The 18,330-nt window shown below is 39.8% G+C and overlaps 2 protein-coding genes across 3 annotated transcripts; both read left to right on the forward strand.

The window, feature by feature from the left end:
• The first annotated feature begins 1,771 nt into the window (after window positions 1–1,771).
• LOC125760569 (lachesin-like) lies at window positions 1,772–6,529 on the forward strand. 2 transcript variants are annotated; one of them, XM_049420823.1, is made up of 5 exons: window positions 1,772–3,330; window positions 3,423–3,687; window positions 3,865–4,121; window positions 4,193–4,856; window positions 5,222–6,529. In XM_049420823.1, exons 2-5 carry the CDS (start codon window positions 3,627–3,629, stop codon window positions 5,347–5,349), a joined length of 1,110 nt encoding a protein of 369 aa, XP_049276780.1. In that variant the 5' UTR covers window positions 1,772–3,330; window positions 3,423–3,626; the 3' UTR covers window positions 5,350–6,529. The 2 variants fall into 2 exon arrangements, with proteins under 2 accessions (XP_049276780.1, XP_049276781.1); XM_049420824.1 differs by lacking the exon at window positions 5,222–6,529 and adding an exon at window positions 4,958–5,173.
• Window positions 6,530–11,998: 5,469 nt separating this feature from the next.
• On the forward strand, window positions 11,999–13,499 carry LOC125760575 (uncharacterized). Its single transcript, XM_049420833.1, has one exon. It carries the CDS (start codon window positions 12,088–12,090, stop codon window positions 12,895–12,897), a length of 810 nt encoding a protein of 269 aa, XP_049276790.1. The 5' UTR covers window positions 11,999–12,087; the 3' UTR covers window positions 12,898–13,499.
• The last annotated feature ends 4,831 nt before the right edge of the window (window positions 13,500–18,330 follow it).

The raw sequence follows: 18,330 nt of genomic DNA on the forward strand, positions 1-18,330 counted from the left end.
AGAAAACAATACTTTTAAACACATTTGAAACACATTAAAAATGATTTACATAGCATTTGTGTTACATTTCACTTCGGACATATTTTTGACATGTTTTAAAAAAATTATTTGATAAGATTCGAACTGGTTAAAAATGATTTTTTTTCGAGTATTATATCATTTCTGTCTAACACAATCTTAGTTCTTAAGGATTGTCGATCTTCAAACGAAAATACTACTATCAATTCCTTCTTAAGCAGAACTAACTTCTAAGTTACTGCCACTAAGTACAGTGGAGCGCCGATTGTCCACTGTGAATAGTAAAACCGATGATGGCAAGAAATAAAAATCTCAATTGGGAATGATACAATTTGCGCAAGTTCGATCAAATAAAATAGATTTATTTTGCAAAATGTAACTAAGAAAATTAACATCTAGCTTTAGAAAAAAATCAGCCATTACACACTAAACACTAATATTTATCACTAAAATTCGCTTATCCGGCAAGGGCTGAGTCCCGATGAACACGGATAATCAGCGTTCCACTGTACTACCAGAAAAGGAACAAGAAGTCTTCTTCAACTTGATTTAATGATCTTTCACGTCTTAAATACAACATAATTTACTTATCTCTTATTTTTGTTATGTAAACAAATATAGAAATGTATAGAAACATAGAAATAATTAGATATATAGAAGAAAAAATTCAAAATTAATATTTATTATCATCTAATCATACCTTCATTTCGCTCATTGATGTTACTTTCTTCACCATTCGCATCCATTAGCTCCTTTCGTATTACTTTTTCACATAATGAATTTTGAATGATTCTTTAATGGATTGTATAAGTGTATAAACTTGTTAATTTTTATTATTATCTTATGTTTTATTAAACTATGCACCCCCAAAAGGATCTCTTTATATATTTTGTAGTGAAAGAAAAAGAAAACTTAGGAAAAATAATATTTAATTACTGTGAAACTTCAATTTAGTAACAAATGATTTATCTACCTAATCAAGAATTTGTTATAAATTTGTTGTTATAAAAAAGACGTTTGTTTAGCTATTTTACGCACTGTCTGATCCTGTGATATGATACACGTTAAGTATTTTTATGAAAAGAAATAATTGCGGTAAATTTCAGATAAAATGAGTAAAAATGAGAAAAATTCGTATAGATCACTTTGATATTCGTAAAAAAATAATACACTAAACTAATCCGTTAACTACTCCTTTGTATTTCTGGTCACTCAAAACTCTGTGCCAACTATCCCTTTTTTAATTGTAAATCACTCTTTTGCATGTCTAATCACCCGATGAGCAAAATTGTTTTGTTACTCTATTTTTATTTAAAGCACTGATATCAGAGTGATAAGATATGATAGATTTGGGATTCTGCTATAAATCATCATTATCATATTCATTCGATGCAGAATCGCAAAAATATTTTTCTCGAATCCTAAAAACAAGCCTGTAAATGCAACAATCCATCTTGAGTAAAGCATCTTGATACCCTACACCGGACATACCAGTCACATCCCTGATGCGTTATTACCATACCGAGGAACAAAAAATTATAAACGGCGTTGTACTCGAATGTGGTTGTTATAAAGGTTACAGCCAAAAATTTCAAGTCGCATATTTTAATCGAAAAATGATTTTTGGGACAATGGAGAGTGAAACAAATACAAATACTATCAGGTGCTACAACCATTCCGAAGTCTTGGCCTGTTACAGGAGTCCTCGAAACCGCAAAAGACTAATGAAGAGATACATAAAAACCCGTCAATTTAAGCTGCCCTTCGAATTTAGCTAACTTTAACTTTGAACCTCTGTCACTGTAAAAATTAAGTTAAAATAAGATTTAATTTCATTACCAAAAATATCAATTTGAAGCTCACCGACGTATGGTACTAATCTCAATGGGATTAATTCACGCTCTGCACATCTCCCTAAGTATTGAGGTAAAACATCAGCCCAAAATCACGTTCCGTACCATTTTTTTGAGTGTCTGCAAAGAAGAATGGTTTCTACACTTCCGCACAAGGCCCTTTGGTAGACAAAACGAATTCTTAGCGGCATAAGTCACAACAAACCATTTCGAGTCTCGTCTGGAGTGGTAGGCAAGATGACTAGGGAGTTTCCCATTTCACAAGCGCCGTGCAACCTCTTCTCCCTACTGAAGCGTTTTGTAGAATCTCTGTCGGCGTCACCATAAAGAGAAAGAGAGAGAAAGCGATCGTTTCTGTTTGGCATTTCGTTTGTATGGCTTCACGTAAAACATGGTCGAGCCTTCGAAAAGGGCGAAATCTACCTGTCCGACTGTACGACATACCCTGGGTTGATGGGTAGATTAAAAGGACGAACGGGTGTGGACTTACATCACCGGTATATGACCAGTAATGGCGTCAAAACTAAATCCCACCACCAGTTAGGGGTAGGAGGAGGGTGTGCGGACAATATACATCGGAGAAAAGAATAACGGGTGACATTCTAAAGTAGGATAAGCTGCATCGTTTCATGCATCGTTTGAAACCCCGTTTGCCGACAAACGAGCGTGCGTATGTGTGTATGTATGAGTGTATGGAAAACAGGTTTTTCACTTTCCTTCCGATGCACCAACGTACAGCAAGGGATGTAAAGGTTACACAGAAGCATGAAGAGAAGAAGGGTTGTAACTGGTCCGCCATGTACGACCAAAGGCATAACGTTACCGCACACACGTGCTCGTGTGTATGTGAGTGGAATTTAAAAATCGAAAGCAACGACAAAACAAGAAAAAAACACACATAAAAAAATTATTTAAAAGCCAAACATTGAATAGTTTAAACTGCACGCTCGAATGGTGACGGTTTGGAATTCATCTCGCAGGAAAAACAGGTACCGTTTCCATAGCAACCGGTACGTTATCGTTCACATTCTTTACCCTTTGCTGTGACAGTGTGTGCGTACAATCGTTGCTACGCACAGCATCCTTCGAGCAAGTGTGTGTGTGGGTTTGTTTGTAGCTGGTTTTCATCTCAAAAAAGTGCGTGCTCTTTGTCTCTCACGCTTTGCGGAGATCGGAAACACATATTCTACGTGCTCGCTCGCACTCTCACCATATCGCCCGGTATGTACGGTAGTATTGGTGAGGATGCCGTGCGTTTTATGTTTTTTCGTGGAATTGTTTGTACCACTGCGGGTGAAGAATTTCATTTTCTATTGTGCCGTTTGCGTGTGCAGGTGCCGTGTTTGCTGCTAGTTTAGAAAATTGTGAACACTAAAATTAAACAGTGCGTACGGGCAAAGTAATTCCGAGGCCACAGTGTAGAGAGAAGTTTGCAGTGATTTGTTTGCTTTGCAAAATTGTGAGTTTTGTGGTTCAATTTTACAACCTTCCAACCAGCAGCAAGCGGCACGTAAAGATTACCTTATCTCTGATCTGGTTCTTCTTTTGTAGTGAGCGCGTTTTGAAGAAGACCGTTGCAAAAAAATCACGGTCTTGCAGAATCATCACATCAAGTATCCGCTTCCTGCACATCCGGGGTGGTCAATAGGAAAAAAAATCACCGAGCCTAGCGAAGGATAACGCACGCATATATTACACACTTTGTCCTTTGTGCGCAGTGTCTGCCAGTTCTGGTGCCACTCTTCCCTACGCAGGATGTGGCTGGTACGGGTGAATTTGCTGCTCATTACGCTTCTTAGCGTAGCATTACCGCTGTGTAAGTGATTCTCTTTGACGATTCCCCTCCAGGCATGGCATGGTGGTATATCAGCACCAGAAGACTCCGTACCGTGCTTATCAACGGTGCCGAAATACTTGGCAATTGAAAACGGGAAGCGTGGCCATTGAATGAATTCTTCTATCACTTTTTGCTCTCATTTTACATCCCTTCCAGCAAGCGCCCAGCAGGCGTCTTCGAGCCCGAGCATCGTTTTTATCAGCCCGGAGCAAATTAAAGACATTGGCGAACAAGTGACGCTTAACTGTTCGATCGCGAACGTGAAGAACTACATCGTTGGCTGGCAGAAGAGCAATCGCGATCGGACGAAGGAAAGCAACATCATCTCGCTCGGTGTGCAGCTCGCCGTGACGGAAGATCGATTCCGGCTGAACTTTACCAAGGAAAACAATGCCGCTAACTACGTGCTGGAGGTAAGCGAAGAATATTCAACTACCAACCAAGCCTTGGGAGCTTCCATTAGTAACATTTCTTTTTGCCGTAGATTCACGATATCGTCAACACGGATGCCGGTTTGTACGAGTGCCAGATTCAGGTGAACAGTACGAGCAAGATCACGAAAACGGTCGAACTTCAGGTACGGCATCCACCGATGCTGCTCGAAAACCAGCACACGAACACGCTCACAAAGGCGGAAGGTGAAGATGCCCAGCTCGTGTGCCGTGCCGAAGGATATCCACGTCCTTCCATTACCTGGCGCCGTGAGTACAGTGCTATCCTGCCGATCGGTGGCCAAACGTACACCGGCAATGAGCTACGGTTGAATGGGCTTCGCCGGGATGACCGTGGCACGTACTACTGTACGGCCGACAACGGTGTGGGTCGAACCGATACGAAGACGATCACGCTCGAGGTAGAGTTTGCACCGGTCATTCGTGTACCGCGCCCGAAAGTAGCTCAAGCAATCGATTACGACATTGATGTGGAGTGTGTAGTACAGGCCTTTCCGGCCCCGGCCATTGCCTGGTACCGAGATGGCAAACAAATCCACAACGGTGGTTCGTACAGTATCTCACAGATTGGTTCCCCGGACGATGTAACGATGTCGGTAGTGAAGATACATTCCGTTGCGTCCGAACATTATGGTGACTATGTGTGCAAAGCTACCAATAAGGTCGGACAAGCCGAGGCTCGGTTGAATCTGTTCGGTAGGTCAACGCAAAAGGGCGCGATAGCCTCAACTTTTATTTTGTGATTAAAATGGTTTATTTTATTGCTTACTTTTTATCCTATTTTTATCCCATTTTAGAATCTGTAATCCCCGTTACCTTTTGAGTCGTTTTGTTTTTTTGGGTAGGATATATCCATCACGGGGAAAAAAACATCTCCTTAATCCTCCCTTAATCAATGTTCCAGTTTTATTTTGTTTTTCCTGCCTTCGCTGTTCTTTTTCTGTGTGTGTTTTTTTATGTGTGAGTAATCCTATTGGTTTTCTTTTCAAACGCTCGTTAGAAAACATTTTACAGAAAGTTGTATTTGAATAATGAAATATTTCTTATTTCTTCTCTTGTAGAGCAAAACGTTCCCAACATTAATTATTCCGGTTTGAAATGGACCAACGATTGTACCTCAACACGGAAAGTTGTGCTCAGACATATGCTTATCGTTGTAACAACATTGCTGCTAGCAACGCTCTTGTGAAGAGGTCGTTGGAAAACGGGTGGCATTCAGGGTAATACTTGGCGCCACGCGTGCTTACTCGGCTTCTTGGCCAGAACTGGGCGATGATTTAATTTTCTCTACGGAAACCTATCATTCAGTAAAACGAACCTCATGAATCTTTGAAGATAATCAGGAACAGCTATTCTCTATCTCTCTCTTTCTCTTTCACTTTCTCACACACACTACTCTGGAGATCGATAGTTTAGAAACATTAGAGCGTCTACTTTTAAACATCCCATCATATCCTTCCTTATTGGGCATTTTTCAATGAAAGAGCCTACATAATAACTAAAGTGCAAAAGCGAAGTACATTCCCGAAATCGACAGAAGCAAATGGATGAATCCGACGAGGGCATATCCCGCCACCCGGCGGCCGTAGGCTGTTTGAAGCGATGGTACAATTTTATTCATACAAAAACAAAAGAAAACATGCGACCAAGCTAGTAGATCGTAGGTAGTATTGTGGAATAGAATGGCGGTATATTTTGTGTGCGCATATTCGTATTGGCGTATCTTAGAGATGGAAAGCAAATTTCGAAGCTAGAAAACAATTTTTAACATTATGTCTTGACCTTTTCGTCACTAGGTAAATGGTAGAACAAAAAATAACAACACAAAAAAGATAATAGACAGCAGGGACGATTCGATGGCATGATTTAGCAGGCCATTCCTTTTTTTCTGACTACTCTCGTTAGGCTAAGAAATTATGCAATAGTTAAACAACAAACACCGAAGAAAGCGTACATTTGGAATAAAATCGAAACATTGCTGTACAGCGCATAATGGAGTTTTGTTTTTTTATGTTATGAACTTTAGTACACAACTAAAACCCAACAAATCTAAATTTTAAAATAATCAGGCGACACAGATGCCGAAGGACAACACCAATAAGAGGCTTTCTATTTACGTGATTGTCTAACAAACGTGATGATAGATCAAAGTGCAAGGTACTTATGGTTTAGAGTAGAAGATTAAAAAAAGCGCGATGGATATTGGTAAATATTGATTAAATTCCTTTTAGTCTGTACTTTTATAATCAGGAGCTAGTATCTATCTTTCCAATCCATTCCTAATATTTCCTGGTATAAAACAAACAGATTCATAAAAGACATTTTCGATATGTTACCTGCAGATCTTGATGCTTTATGTGGAAAGCTTCAACGTGTAGCTTAAGTCTTTATTATCAAAAAACCAACCACTGATCAGATCTTGACCGCTTTAGAGAAGATGGCGGAGCAACAGCTTCACTCCTTGCATCCAGTAGCGTGTTTAATGGTACGCGGACGAAGTGAGCGCGAGGGCCCCGTGCTTGCAAGTGTATAAAATCAGAACAATTTTTTCAATTCAAGCATTTCGCCGGGGCCTTTTTTGCTTTACCGCTTAGGGCCCCACACGTCCGCTGAGGGCCCCAGACGTTCGCCTAAGGCCCCTAGAAGTGTTAATCAGTCACTGCTTGCATCTCTTCTTAGATTGCAAGGCCGCTTACGATAGAATAGCCAGGCTAAAACATGGGTTCTTTTGGAATCCCGGGTAAGCTTAGCAGACTTGTCCAACTTAACATATCAGGTGGATAAAAAACTCTCAGAACCCTTTGCTACCACCATGGGTCTACGCAGGGTAGATCGGTTAACTTGTCTACTCTTCAACCTAGCGCTACAGCGGGCCATCAGTGAATTAGAGGTGGAAGCCATCGCTCAGGAATCATTTTCTCCAGACCCATTCCAGATACTGTTATATGCTGATGTCGTACACATTTCTTTTATCTATCTCTGCTATGTAGCGCCTCAGAAATCTTCTGGTTGGAGGATTAAGAGGCACCACCAACAAATCCTGACCTAATTGGGGTGACTACAGATAGGTGACCACACTTTTGAAGTCGTCCAAAATTTAAACTATTTTGAGTCAAAGGCCCGCACTGACAAGAACATTGATGATGAGATATCCACTAGGATGCTGATTGCCAACAGGTCATTCTACAGTCTGATGAAACTTGATGAAGGCTCTTAGACATGGACTTGAACATGCACAAAACTGATGAAATCCTCTAGGTCTTGTTCGAGAGGAAGATGCTCGGAAGAATTTTTGGGCCCGTAAAATTGGAAAGACAATGGAAAAGCCGCTATAATTAAGGGCTCTATAAGCTATATGATTAACTCACTGCCGTAAAGCGGATAAAACTCACCAGGCTCCGATGGGCTGGTCATGTCATTTGAATAAATTACTGAATGAGCCAGCCCATAAAGTTCTCTATCGATAAAACCAAACTGAGATGGAATGATACGCCCGCCAGAAAGGCCGTGATAACGGATTGGATGACAATGGCGCTCGACCGTGAGCAGTTTGGAATACTCCTGCTACAGACCAAGACCGCGAAGCGGTTGTAGCGCCTGATATGTAAGTAAGTAAGTAACTTAAACCTTAGCTTTTCTCAGATGTTTCTGTTTTCCAGGTACATGCTATTTTCACATATTTGTAACCTGCAGCAGTTCTAATTCTAGTTAATTATTACTGTTAATTTTGTTTATGTTTGGCTAGAACGAGCCTGGTATTAAGACTTAATTTGCCGTGTAGCAGGATAATCAGTCCTTGCCGGGTGGTGTATTGCTGTTCATTTAAAAGAACAAAAATTACATTGAACTGTTATGAACAGTGGCCTGGTATGTGTATTAATGACCGTCCCACATTTCGCAGAACAGAAGTTAAAGTATAGAACAATGTACTGTCGGAATTGAGGTTGACAACGTAACGTTGCCCATTACCAAAATGTAGAGAGTCACTTTCTCTTCTTCCTTAGTTTTCTTCCTTAAACCTTAAGGAGGGTTTGTTTTGTTATTTTTTGTCTTATCTTTATGTAATTAACATGTTTGCGGAATAAATTCGAAGGTTTGATATCAACCCATGAAAACACTGGGCGCCCCCATTAATTTTTAATTTAATTTTTTTTAAATTAATTTTTAAAATAATGTTATTTTAAATCAAATATTGTTGTTAACGTAATGGGTTTTGGTGTGCTTTATTCCAGATTTCCATTCATACTCCCTGCGCCGCACAAATATTCTTGTTCTACTGAAAAGCATCATAGTAATAATTTACCCAATATTTAATGAAAGAGTTATCGTATAATTAATTTGCTCTTGGCAACATAAATTACCGTCATTCCACAGTTGTTTACTTTTTACAATCAATTTATCCTAATCAATCCTAAATGATTTAGTTTGGATAATTAATTAAATTTCATTCCAATCGCGTTTAATTTATACCGATAATTGAACCTCACCTAAATGAACAGATTGTTCCTACTAAAAAAAAGGACCAAATCATCGGTGACATTTATGGCAACGATAGGATGGATGAATGGTTGAGTAATTGATAGGCAGTGTACATGAAAAAGTGCTTCCATTCGTACATGCAATCAAAGTTTTTTTAAAATAAAAATAACCATCACTAACATAACCTAGTGAAGTGAAGCGGCAATGATGAAAAAAGGAAATCCCTAAAAAAACACTCAAATAAATAACTCGAAAACAGAAGTGTTTAAAAAACCCCGATGCGAACAAATAGACACTCAACCATTTCGCGTGTCTTCCCGCGGGTAACATGTTTTGGATGGCACATTTGGACAATCGATACGTTCCTCATACACACAAACCATTTGCTTCGAAGCAGAAGCAAAAGAAACACACAGTGGCTCGACACCGGTAAACGAATTATACTGTACGCCATGCTTATGTTTCACCCCGGAAGAGATGGACTGAAAGCGTTTTTTTTTCGGCCACATAAAACATTCATTTTCATCACCTGCAACCACGGACAACCAGGTTTATCTGGTGGGGACGGACGGATGTGTGTGTGTAATGAGTATTGAGTGATTAAAAAATGGATGTATTAAAAACCGATCCTGTCCCAAGCCTTTGTCTGTGAGGCCTCTTGATGTTCGCGTGACTTCGGCCGTGTGCGATCAGCTTGAAAATGATGATGAGCGATTAATTACCGCTTGCCCGAACGAGCGGGGGTTTTTGGCTAGTTATAGCCATCATTATACCTTATTATCGACATGATAACTATTTTTATTTGAAATTTGTTACCGACGCACCATCCATCGTGATGGCCATTCGGTTATCCTTTCGACGTGACCGTGTTGTGCAGTGCAGAAAAGTTGCCGTTACCCCGTTTTTCATCTATTTATTTTTAATTAAATTAATACCCTCCGGTTTTTGTTGTGCTTTTTTCCACTTTTTGTACGCTTTCGATTTTGTTCTTATTTCTCTCAATTATTTTTAAGCCATTCCGTTCGGTTATCGATATGGTGTATCCTTTTGCGAAGGCTTTACCTCTCATCCGTAATGCCACACCACAGCACATCCAGTCCAGGCCGCATGCTGTCGGGATTGGTTCCGGGATTGATTACGCGTTCGGTTTTGCTACCGGAACACGTGGGCTTTCCCTGGTTGCGGTATTGAGGCCATGGTAAAGTGGTGCAATGTGGAGGAGGCCCGATGGCAACACGGGAACATTTCACGATTGACCGATTATCGGTTGATCGACAGGCCATAGGTGGCATGTCCAATGTGTGACGAGTGTGCATTGAGCCTTTTGATACATCGCTCCACAGGGACAACCGTTTCTGCATTCTTCCCAACCTTTTTTCGACAACACTACAAACCCGGCCATGCATAACTATGCAGTGAGACAGAGCACTACGGAGAGAACGGAGAAATGCCGGTAAACGATTCATTTTTCATTATTTGTGCGTGTGTTGTCCACAGTTGGATTTTGGCAACATAATTAATTATCCAACTGGGACGGGGGAGTGGAAGAAGGCGATGGCCATTGGGAAAGGAAACGAAACCAACGGTGCAATATTATAATTAAAGAATAAAGCACCGGTTGAAAAAAAAAACCCCGGATCGTGCATATTGAAAATCAATGGAGCGTAATTGCCGTGACACCGGTTGCAGTGCGGAAAATGGTGACAGCAGCAATATGTGTTGGTTGAATGGTGAACGCAAAAAAAACAAAACAAAACATAAGGTGAGTCATGTACTTAAATTAATTGAAAAGCGTTTTCAATAGTTTCCCGCCGGTGTGTTGTAAGGATATTTTATTGGGTATGCATTTTTTTTTGTTGTTTATTTGGAAGACATTGAACGTTGAATTGTGTTTTGGATTGCAATGAATGTTTAAAGTTGGAATGAAGTAGAGTTTTGAAAAACCTTTTGAACGTGGTGAATTTGATCTCTATTCCCAATTATTTTTTGTAAATTAAGCTCCAAAAGCTAATATTAAACTATTATAATAATAACTAAAAAGACAATTCTTTATATCATAGTAATTGTAGGAACGAAAATAATAACAAAATGGTATGCAGGAAGGAAAATTTTTAGATGAAGTATGAACGAAGAACTGGATGCATTATTCTAAGCGATTCATCATAATTTGCGTTTAGGAGATTAATGTATTGTACTTAAAGAGCTTTAATTAGCTCAAGCTAAGGCACCACTATGGTGGAAGCTCAAAATAGTCAAAATGGGTAAACTATGGACCATTTCACAAATATTCCAATTTGAGTATGTTTAAGACTCCCTTCAGGTCTCTAATAATGATCACCTTGGGAGTACTGATCGGTATTCGATAATCGGAGAAGAGACCTTTTGACAAGTTTACCCTTTCCAATATCCTTGATGATAACTTCTGTGACTTCTCCAACTATTTTTTGCCTCATCTTTCGTTGCTTGGTTCAGAAGTTATGCATTATTCTTCATTAATATCGTCGATTTAGTTGTCTCTTCTCTCTGGTATGTCTGTTATTTACCTCGCTTAAAAGAAAGGTCTGTAAAAACGATATGTTAATGATTTTTCAGTATATTTTGTTTTTATTCATCATCATATTCATCATGGGATCGACTCCTGTTCAATGCGATCGAGTTCGAGTTGATCGGACTCGGATAAGATTTTCATTAAAGCAAATTTTCTGCAAATTGGATTGGAAAATGCTAATATAAAATACTAGAGGAATTGATCACTTTCTAGCATTTGAATGCTTTCATTATTACTCCAATACATGAACCGTCCCGAAAGTGATATTCACGCACAGAAATGCATAACAAAGGAAGATCACAAAAGGTTCGCTTTGTACCTTCGAAACATTTATCAGTGCGACAAGATAAACGGCAATGCAAGAAATCGTTGCTTTTGACAATGACAATCCCACAAACCGTTCACCGTTAGGTGCCATTTGGAGAGGCATCCGTTCACCTTTAACTGCCTGCTGCCAGCCAAAGTGCACGTGCCCACTCGTATGGAAAGTCAATGAGCAATTTCTCCCCCTTACGAGATGGAAATGCTTTCCACTCTGGAGTGCTCTGGTACTGCGTTCGTCATCGTTAACGTGGCTTGTTGTCGCGCAATTTGACACAATCATGCCTTAAGCTGGCGCTGACATTTGAGGGTGTCAATTTAACGGTCCACTGATGCGGTCCATAAAGCCTGCATAAGGCACTGCCCTTGTTGGGGATAGTTGACGGGGTGGTAGGGGCCTTTGGGGGATTGAACTTCGGCGAACCTTGACCGTGTCGTTGCGTTGGGGGTTTCGTGAAAATAGTTAGAAATTTCATTACGCGCTATGTTGGGTAAAATGCACCAAGCGAGCACTTGCACCGGTTAGTACAGTGACGCAAGCCGAACCGGACGGGTTGCGCGAACTCGAATTTGTAAACGATGGCCGACGGTTTGTTGCAACGATTCAGCACGATCGGTAGTGTGATCACGAGTACCAGCACGAGTATGCCACCGATCGATACGTCTAGTATCACCCAGCGCATTCATCACGAAACACCGCCATTGCTGGCCGGTGGAAAGTATCCCGTGTACGGACCCGGAACTGGACCAGAGCTGTACGATGACGAGACGGGTGAATACTGGCATGGTTCGGAGAGCAATGGAGGAGGTGGATTTTTCCCCAGCTTTCTGCCCTGGGGCCAAGCACCACAAGGAGCACATCCGGTTCCGCCACCACCACCTCCACCACCGCCACCACCTCCTCCACCGGCCTATCCACTGTATCGTGGACCGTACGGAGGCCCATTTGACAAGGGTCTACGTTTTAAGGGTGCCTCAGTGGCGGTGTTGACTCTGTTGGCTTTTCTGTTCTTTTTGAGCATTCTGCAGAACTACATACGCGACTATTCGACCACATCGCAACCGACCGTAATATTGCTGTCCGCTGGTGCAACGAAGGAAAACTTACCGATCTACCCGTACCGCATCCGGCAGAAGGTTGGCCAGCGTGGTGATGAACCACCGTCCCGTTTCGACGATGAGGACGATGCGGATGCTATCGATGAGACGTCGGACCAGGGTGAAGGGACGCCGACCACGGGAGGATATCGGGCACGGATCAAGAAGGGACCGACGGCACATCATCATCGGACCAATCATAAAGGCAGCAAAACGGTGTCCTCCGGGAGTGTATCGGTCGTACCGTCCAGTGCACCGTTTGGGGATATTTTCAAGGTAAACGGATTGTGAATTCAACAGCCGTGAACCGTTTGCGTAGTGGCTTTTAGGTGGATTTCAAAGCTGACAGACGATCCAACGGGGCAATCCGTAGCTTGCGTAGTGATTTTGTTTATTTATTATCTCGTTCTGATACAATAAAGGTAGCTTTTTAGTCTTGGAAGTGTTTGAATTGGTGTCATCTTTGCATGAGAAAACGCACAGACACAAAAATGAACTCCGATCGGTGACTTTCGTATGTGTTTTATGGAGGTGGTTTCTGCAAAAACTAGTGTTTTTCGTGTGCAAGTCGGTTCTGTGGTACGATTATTTGAATTGTTCAACAACCAGATAAACAAATGGTTGTGTTCTTTGCATCGTTTGCTTATGAAGCCCTAGTTAAAATTAAACCAGAGAAAAATGAATCGGAATTTGCTCTATGTCAGATATTCTATTGTTTGTCGTATTATCAAGTTATTGCAAACAACTAAAACAAAAAGTTGATGAGTTTCTACTAAAAATCAAATTAAATATTTCATTAAAACCATAAACTTTGAAATATTTCTTGGTTACGCTAACAACTGTAACGAAATGAGAAATTTATTGAACTTTTAGAGAAAAAAGGCTTTATTTGATTGTTGTCGTAGGATGTGGTATTTATTAGCGGTGGGATATTAAACAAGTTTGATTCGCACAGTGGATGAAATAGCAGCGTTAGTATTAGCTACTGGTAATATTAATAACTCCTCACTTAAACACCCTTCGTCAAAAAAGCCAAAATCTCAAAAAAGGATCCTTTTTATTGCCAAGCCTTAGGCTTCTATTTGTCTGCTTGTCTTTCATTTGACATTTTCTTCAATCATCTATTCTTTTTCGTTGTGTTTTCCAGAGTTTAAAAATATAGCATTTTCAAAATATCAATATAAGAAAATGTTGAACTTCATTGCATTAAAAAATTATTTAAATTAAAACTTAGATCAAAAACTCAACCCAGGCTTCTACCAAAAATTTAAAGATAAACGATTCGACATGAGGGTCGGTAAAGTTATATTGAGAGAGATGCTTTTAAAATCCTTGGAGATACTCCATATCGAATACAAATCTTGGCTGGTGAACACATTGGTATGAATGCATATTTTGAAGAACAGAAAATGTATGCCCAGCCTTTAAGCGCTGACAAATAGAGGATATTTTACAATACAAAATAGAGGCAAAATGGTAAACAAACCGACCAGCACAGGTGTTACCTGGGGCAATCTGCTTGGTAAAGGTTGTCTTGATGTGTTTGAATGCACTTACACATTGAGAAAGGATTACATGCAAATAATGTTCGCATTACAATAATAATGCCTCGTCTTGCGTGGGATCAACTCTGGATGATGTATTATGAGCTGTTAAATTCGAACTAGAGATCAAAAAGGAAGTTCACAAATTTGATGACAATATATGATGTAAAACCCTGAAATAAGGAGCTCAGTTAATCCACATTAGAAATTAACATTAACACACATTAATTTAGACTTTTTTTTTCCTTAAATGAGTTTTTATTTTATTTTCCCTTTAAAATTAAAATTACAATAAACAGAGGTCACATAATAAACAATTAATTGTTAACACTATGCGTCATTATAATGTCAGCTTAATGAAAAAATAATACTATTTAAGCACTGTCATCCATGGGGTAGTATATTCCACGCTTACCACTATAAAATCCCCCAGATATTCCAGTAAGCATAAGATTACATAGAAATTAACAATGCAGAGAAGACTTTTTCTGGTCCCAATGTACGTTGAGCCAAATAAAGCTGATACAAAAAACGACCACCAATAATTGTGCATATAGTTTGCAAAAAACTATAAATCGATTGCTGCAAAATCACACATACGTACATTGTTTCGTGCTCGGTTTCGTTGCGCTTCAGATTGTTACACACCACGCCCGGCATCACCGATCGCATGCCATTCTGCTTTGCGATGTACACGAACAACGAATAAGGACGAAGTGATGTATGCAGATTTATAGTGGCGTTACGTTGTATCCGACACATTTCTACTAGCACTATTACTAATGGTGGTACTGTTGCCGCACGTCCTGGCCAACACTGCCACAGTTTCAGCCAAAGGTACAATCCGTGTCGTTCCGCAGCGTTGTATCTTTGTGCTGTTAGATACCGAGCAGTGGTTGAACAAAATAGACAGAATGGGGTGGAGGATGAAAATGCAAAAAAAAGATCAGCTCCTCACACATACTTGAATACACGCATCCACATGTATACAGCGAGCAAAAGTCCTTGCGTTTGCGATGGTGACGCGGGAAAAGGGATCATTGCCGGCTGATAATGGAAGGGTGAAGGTGAATTATGGCACTTGAGGCAGTAAAAATATCGGTAATAAATTTCAATCCCCATCGTCGTAATTCAATTTTGGATTCCTGAGATCCCCAGGAAGGCAGAATCCTCTTGCTCCGACACGCCGTTGGATCCGCATTGCGAACCAGCCATGGTGGGATTACTCGCTCGATCATCTTGATTGTGCTGTGGTAAGGGTTGTGAAATAGAGTAGACATATTTTGTGTGTGTGTACTGTTGTTATTACGTATGACATTCTTTTAGTGGTTTGAATGTAAAAATATTGAATTCGAGTTGATACTCGAATGACGAGAAATAAGGAAATGTGTGGAAATGAGTTGATCATTTGCGGATGATGATAATAAATATGATTAAGAAATATAATATTAAACTTCTGTCACATTCAGATTTCCAATTTCAGAATAGTTGTATCCCTTTTATTTTAACCCAACAATATCGGCCTACCAGTATTGCTTATAAACTACGGTTACATTCTGTTGCATTCAGTCCAGATAGCTTCATTCAGGAAATGATCATTAATCGTGTATTAAATGTACAGACAATTATTTCTGAATTTTTACTGAATTTGAGTAACATCTTACGAAGCAATGGGGAATCGATTTATATTTTATTTAACAATTCTGCTTACATTAATTCATATTTTACATGTATTCAAAATCAGTCTCATATATGTTCCGTTATATCCAATATATGTAATTATGTTAGGACTCTATTTTCTTATTGCAACTAAGATAGAACAGATGTTTTTATGAGTCCAGGGTTTTATATGAAAATTATTGAATTTCAAAAGCAATTTCATGTCGCAATGAGTTTATATCATTTAAAATTTATTTAAGTTTAGTTTTCATTCCCAAAAATACCTTACAAAAAATGTATCACAAAAATAGATCAAAATCGAATCACCCCACTAACTAACAAAAGTATATTTCTTAATCTTTATATGAAAAAAAAATTTTTAAAAGAAATTTCCTAATTTGTGGAAAACATTGTTAAATTTTAGTATTGCGAATTAAGTTAATGGAATAACTCATTCATTTATCAACATGATCTTTAGTCGTAGGTTCCATTTTGTTTGATTTTGACAAACTAATTTAGTGTTTTAACAAACATTTAAGATTTTGTAAATTTTGTTATAATTTAGAGCTAAATGGTTTAAATAGGAAGTAAATTATTACAATAATTGCATTATTTTTTACAATGGAGAATATATCCCCAAATAAATTGACAGTGACATTTTGAACAATAGGGGTTATAATAAATTCGTAACTAAAGTGGGAAAAGAACACATAAGTAAAAACATAAGTAAATGGCTAACTAATAAATAATGAAACAAATAAACGTATGCAGTATAAAATACAATTTAAACGATTAGTTTTTATTGATTATATATTTGAAAGCAATAAATATTTAAATAAGCACAACATCCACACCGTTATCCAGGAAATAATTAGGAAGTGTAAAGCTATTTTTGGAGTGGAGAAAATGTTGTAAATTTGTTGGATTATTTACGAAATTAAGCTATGTGTAAGCTCCATCAGAAAGTAAATTAAAAAAATGCGATTTGCCAATTGTTCATCTTATTCACAAAACAAATTTCCAAAACATAATAACAAATAATGTTATTTAAACAAATTGTACCAATACGATGGTACATTACGCCACACATTGCCAACTATCTGATAAAACATGATGTCATTGGAGAAAATTGTTGACTTACATTGGCGCTCCTGCTCCAAAGCTTTTGCCCCTTTTTGTAACTTTATTTTATGCATCCTCCAACACATTCGATTCGAACACGTTGGCAGTTTTTGGCCACATTACTGTTCTCCGGCGCGAGAAGAAGCTGGCATGAGTAGCAGAAAATGCTGCCAACACACTAATTGCATTCCTCTCGCAGCACACAAGAGTCTAATTACAGTCTCCGTTTCATTTCCCACTCGGTGCAAAACCAGTGTGTCTCGTATCCGTCATCGCACAACGCAAAGGAACGATAGCACCCAGCAAGCACCAGGCGTCTCCATGCGTCTGGATGAAAAAGCACTTTCCAACCCTTGGGTCCGGGGGGTTGAAATGGGGAAGACGGGGACGGTGAGGATCGAAATAAAATTTGAAGAAGTGTTTTCTTCACCGTTCACCGGCCCGGAAAGTGATGAAACTTTCACCTGAATCGCAAAGAAGCACTAGAAGAACAGCGGCCGGTGCATCTGTTGGTCTTGTTGCAATGGTATCGCGCATCTTGCAGCCGCCTGATAACGATAAAAACCACACCACCGTACAGGAGTTGATGGCATTTCGGTGCTGATGATGATGATGATAAAATAAATTGTAACCGACGGGAGTCGAATTCTAAGAAACACAAGCAGCTCCAGGACGATTGCCAGGATGGAACGACCCCGTCTCCCGAGGTCCTGCTGTGCTGTAGGTGTTTCCGTTGAGTCATTTCCATCGAACATGGTCACGATGATGCAGCTGGCTGCTCCGGTGCCAGCGCTCGTTGATGAAAGGAAACCATCATCCCACGAAACCGGTACTTCGAAAAGGCCACCAAAAAACGCAATTCTTTGCTCTGCTGCATCCCATGCTGACCTGCGTGGCGTAGTGAAGTAGCTTTTCTCGGGCCATTATCGTCGGCACAGGCGGTTGAGCAGGTTTGCGGTTTGGGCGTGGGAAATGGCTTCATTAAAATTGTTGCACTTTTCGGCAGTCTTGCCACTTGGCGCCAGGTTTGTAAGGAGTAGCCTAGCCATCCTTTGCTAGACGAAGGCTGATATGTGCGTTTGTGTATGTGTGTATGTGAAAAAAGGATTTTTTGTTTTGTTCCGAGCCCCATTTTGTAGCTAGACGTCTAGTAGTACCCCGAAAAGGAACACGCGAGCAAAGGCTGCACACAGAATTGGCCACCAGTCCAGCGAACCGATCATCAACACGGTGCCCGCATACACACATGGGACCGTTGAAGATTGGCTGGAACAAATGAACAACCGTCCAGGGTGCTGTTGGACGGGACGCGGGTGTGAGGAGTCATTAAATGTTTCTTTTAATTTTCACCCGAGTAGCTCGTTCGCCATGGTGCAGCATTAATTTGCAGCTAATTTAC

This window comes from Anopheles funestus, chromosome 2RL, assembly GCF_943734845.2.
Source record: "Anopheles funestus chromosome 2RL, idAnoFuneDA-416_04, whole genome shotgun sequence".
Classification (NCBI taxonomy): domain Eukaryota; kingdom Metazoa; phylum Arthropoda; class Insecta; order Diptera; family Culicidae; genus Anopheles; species Anopheles funestus.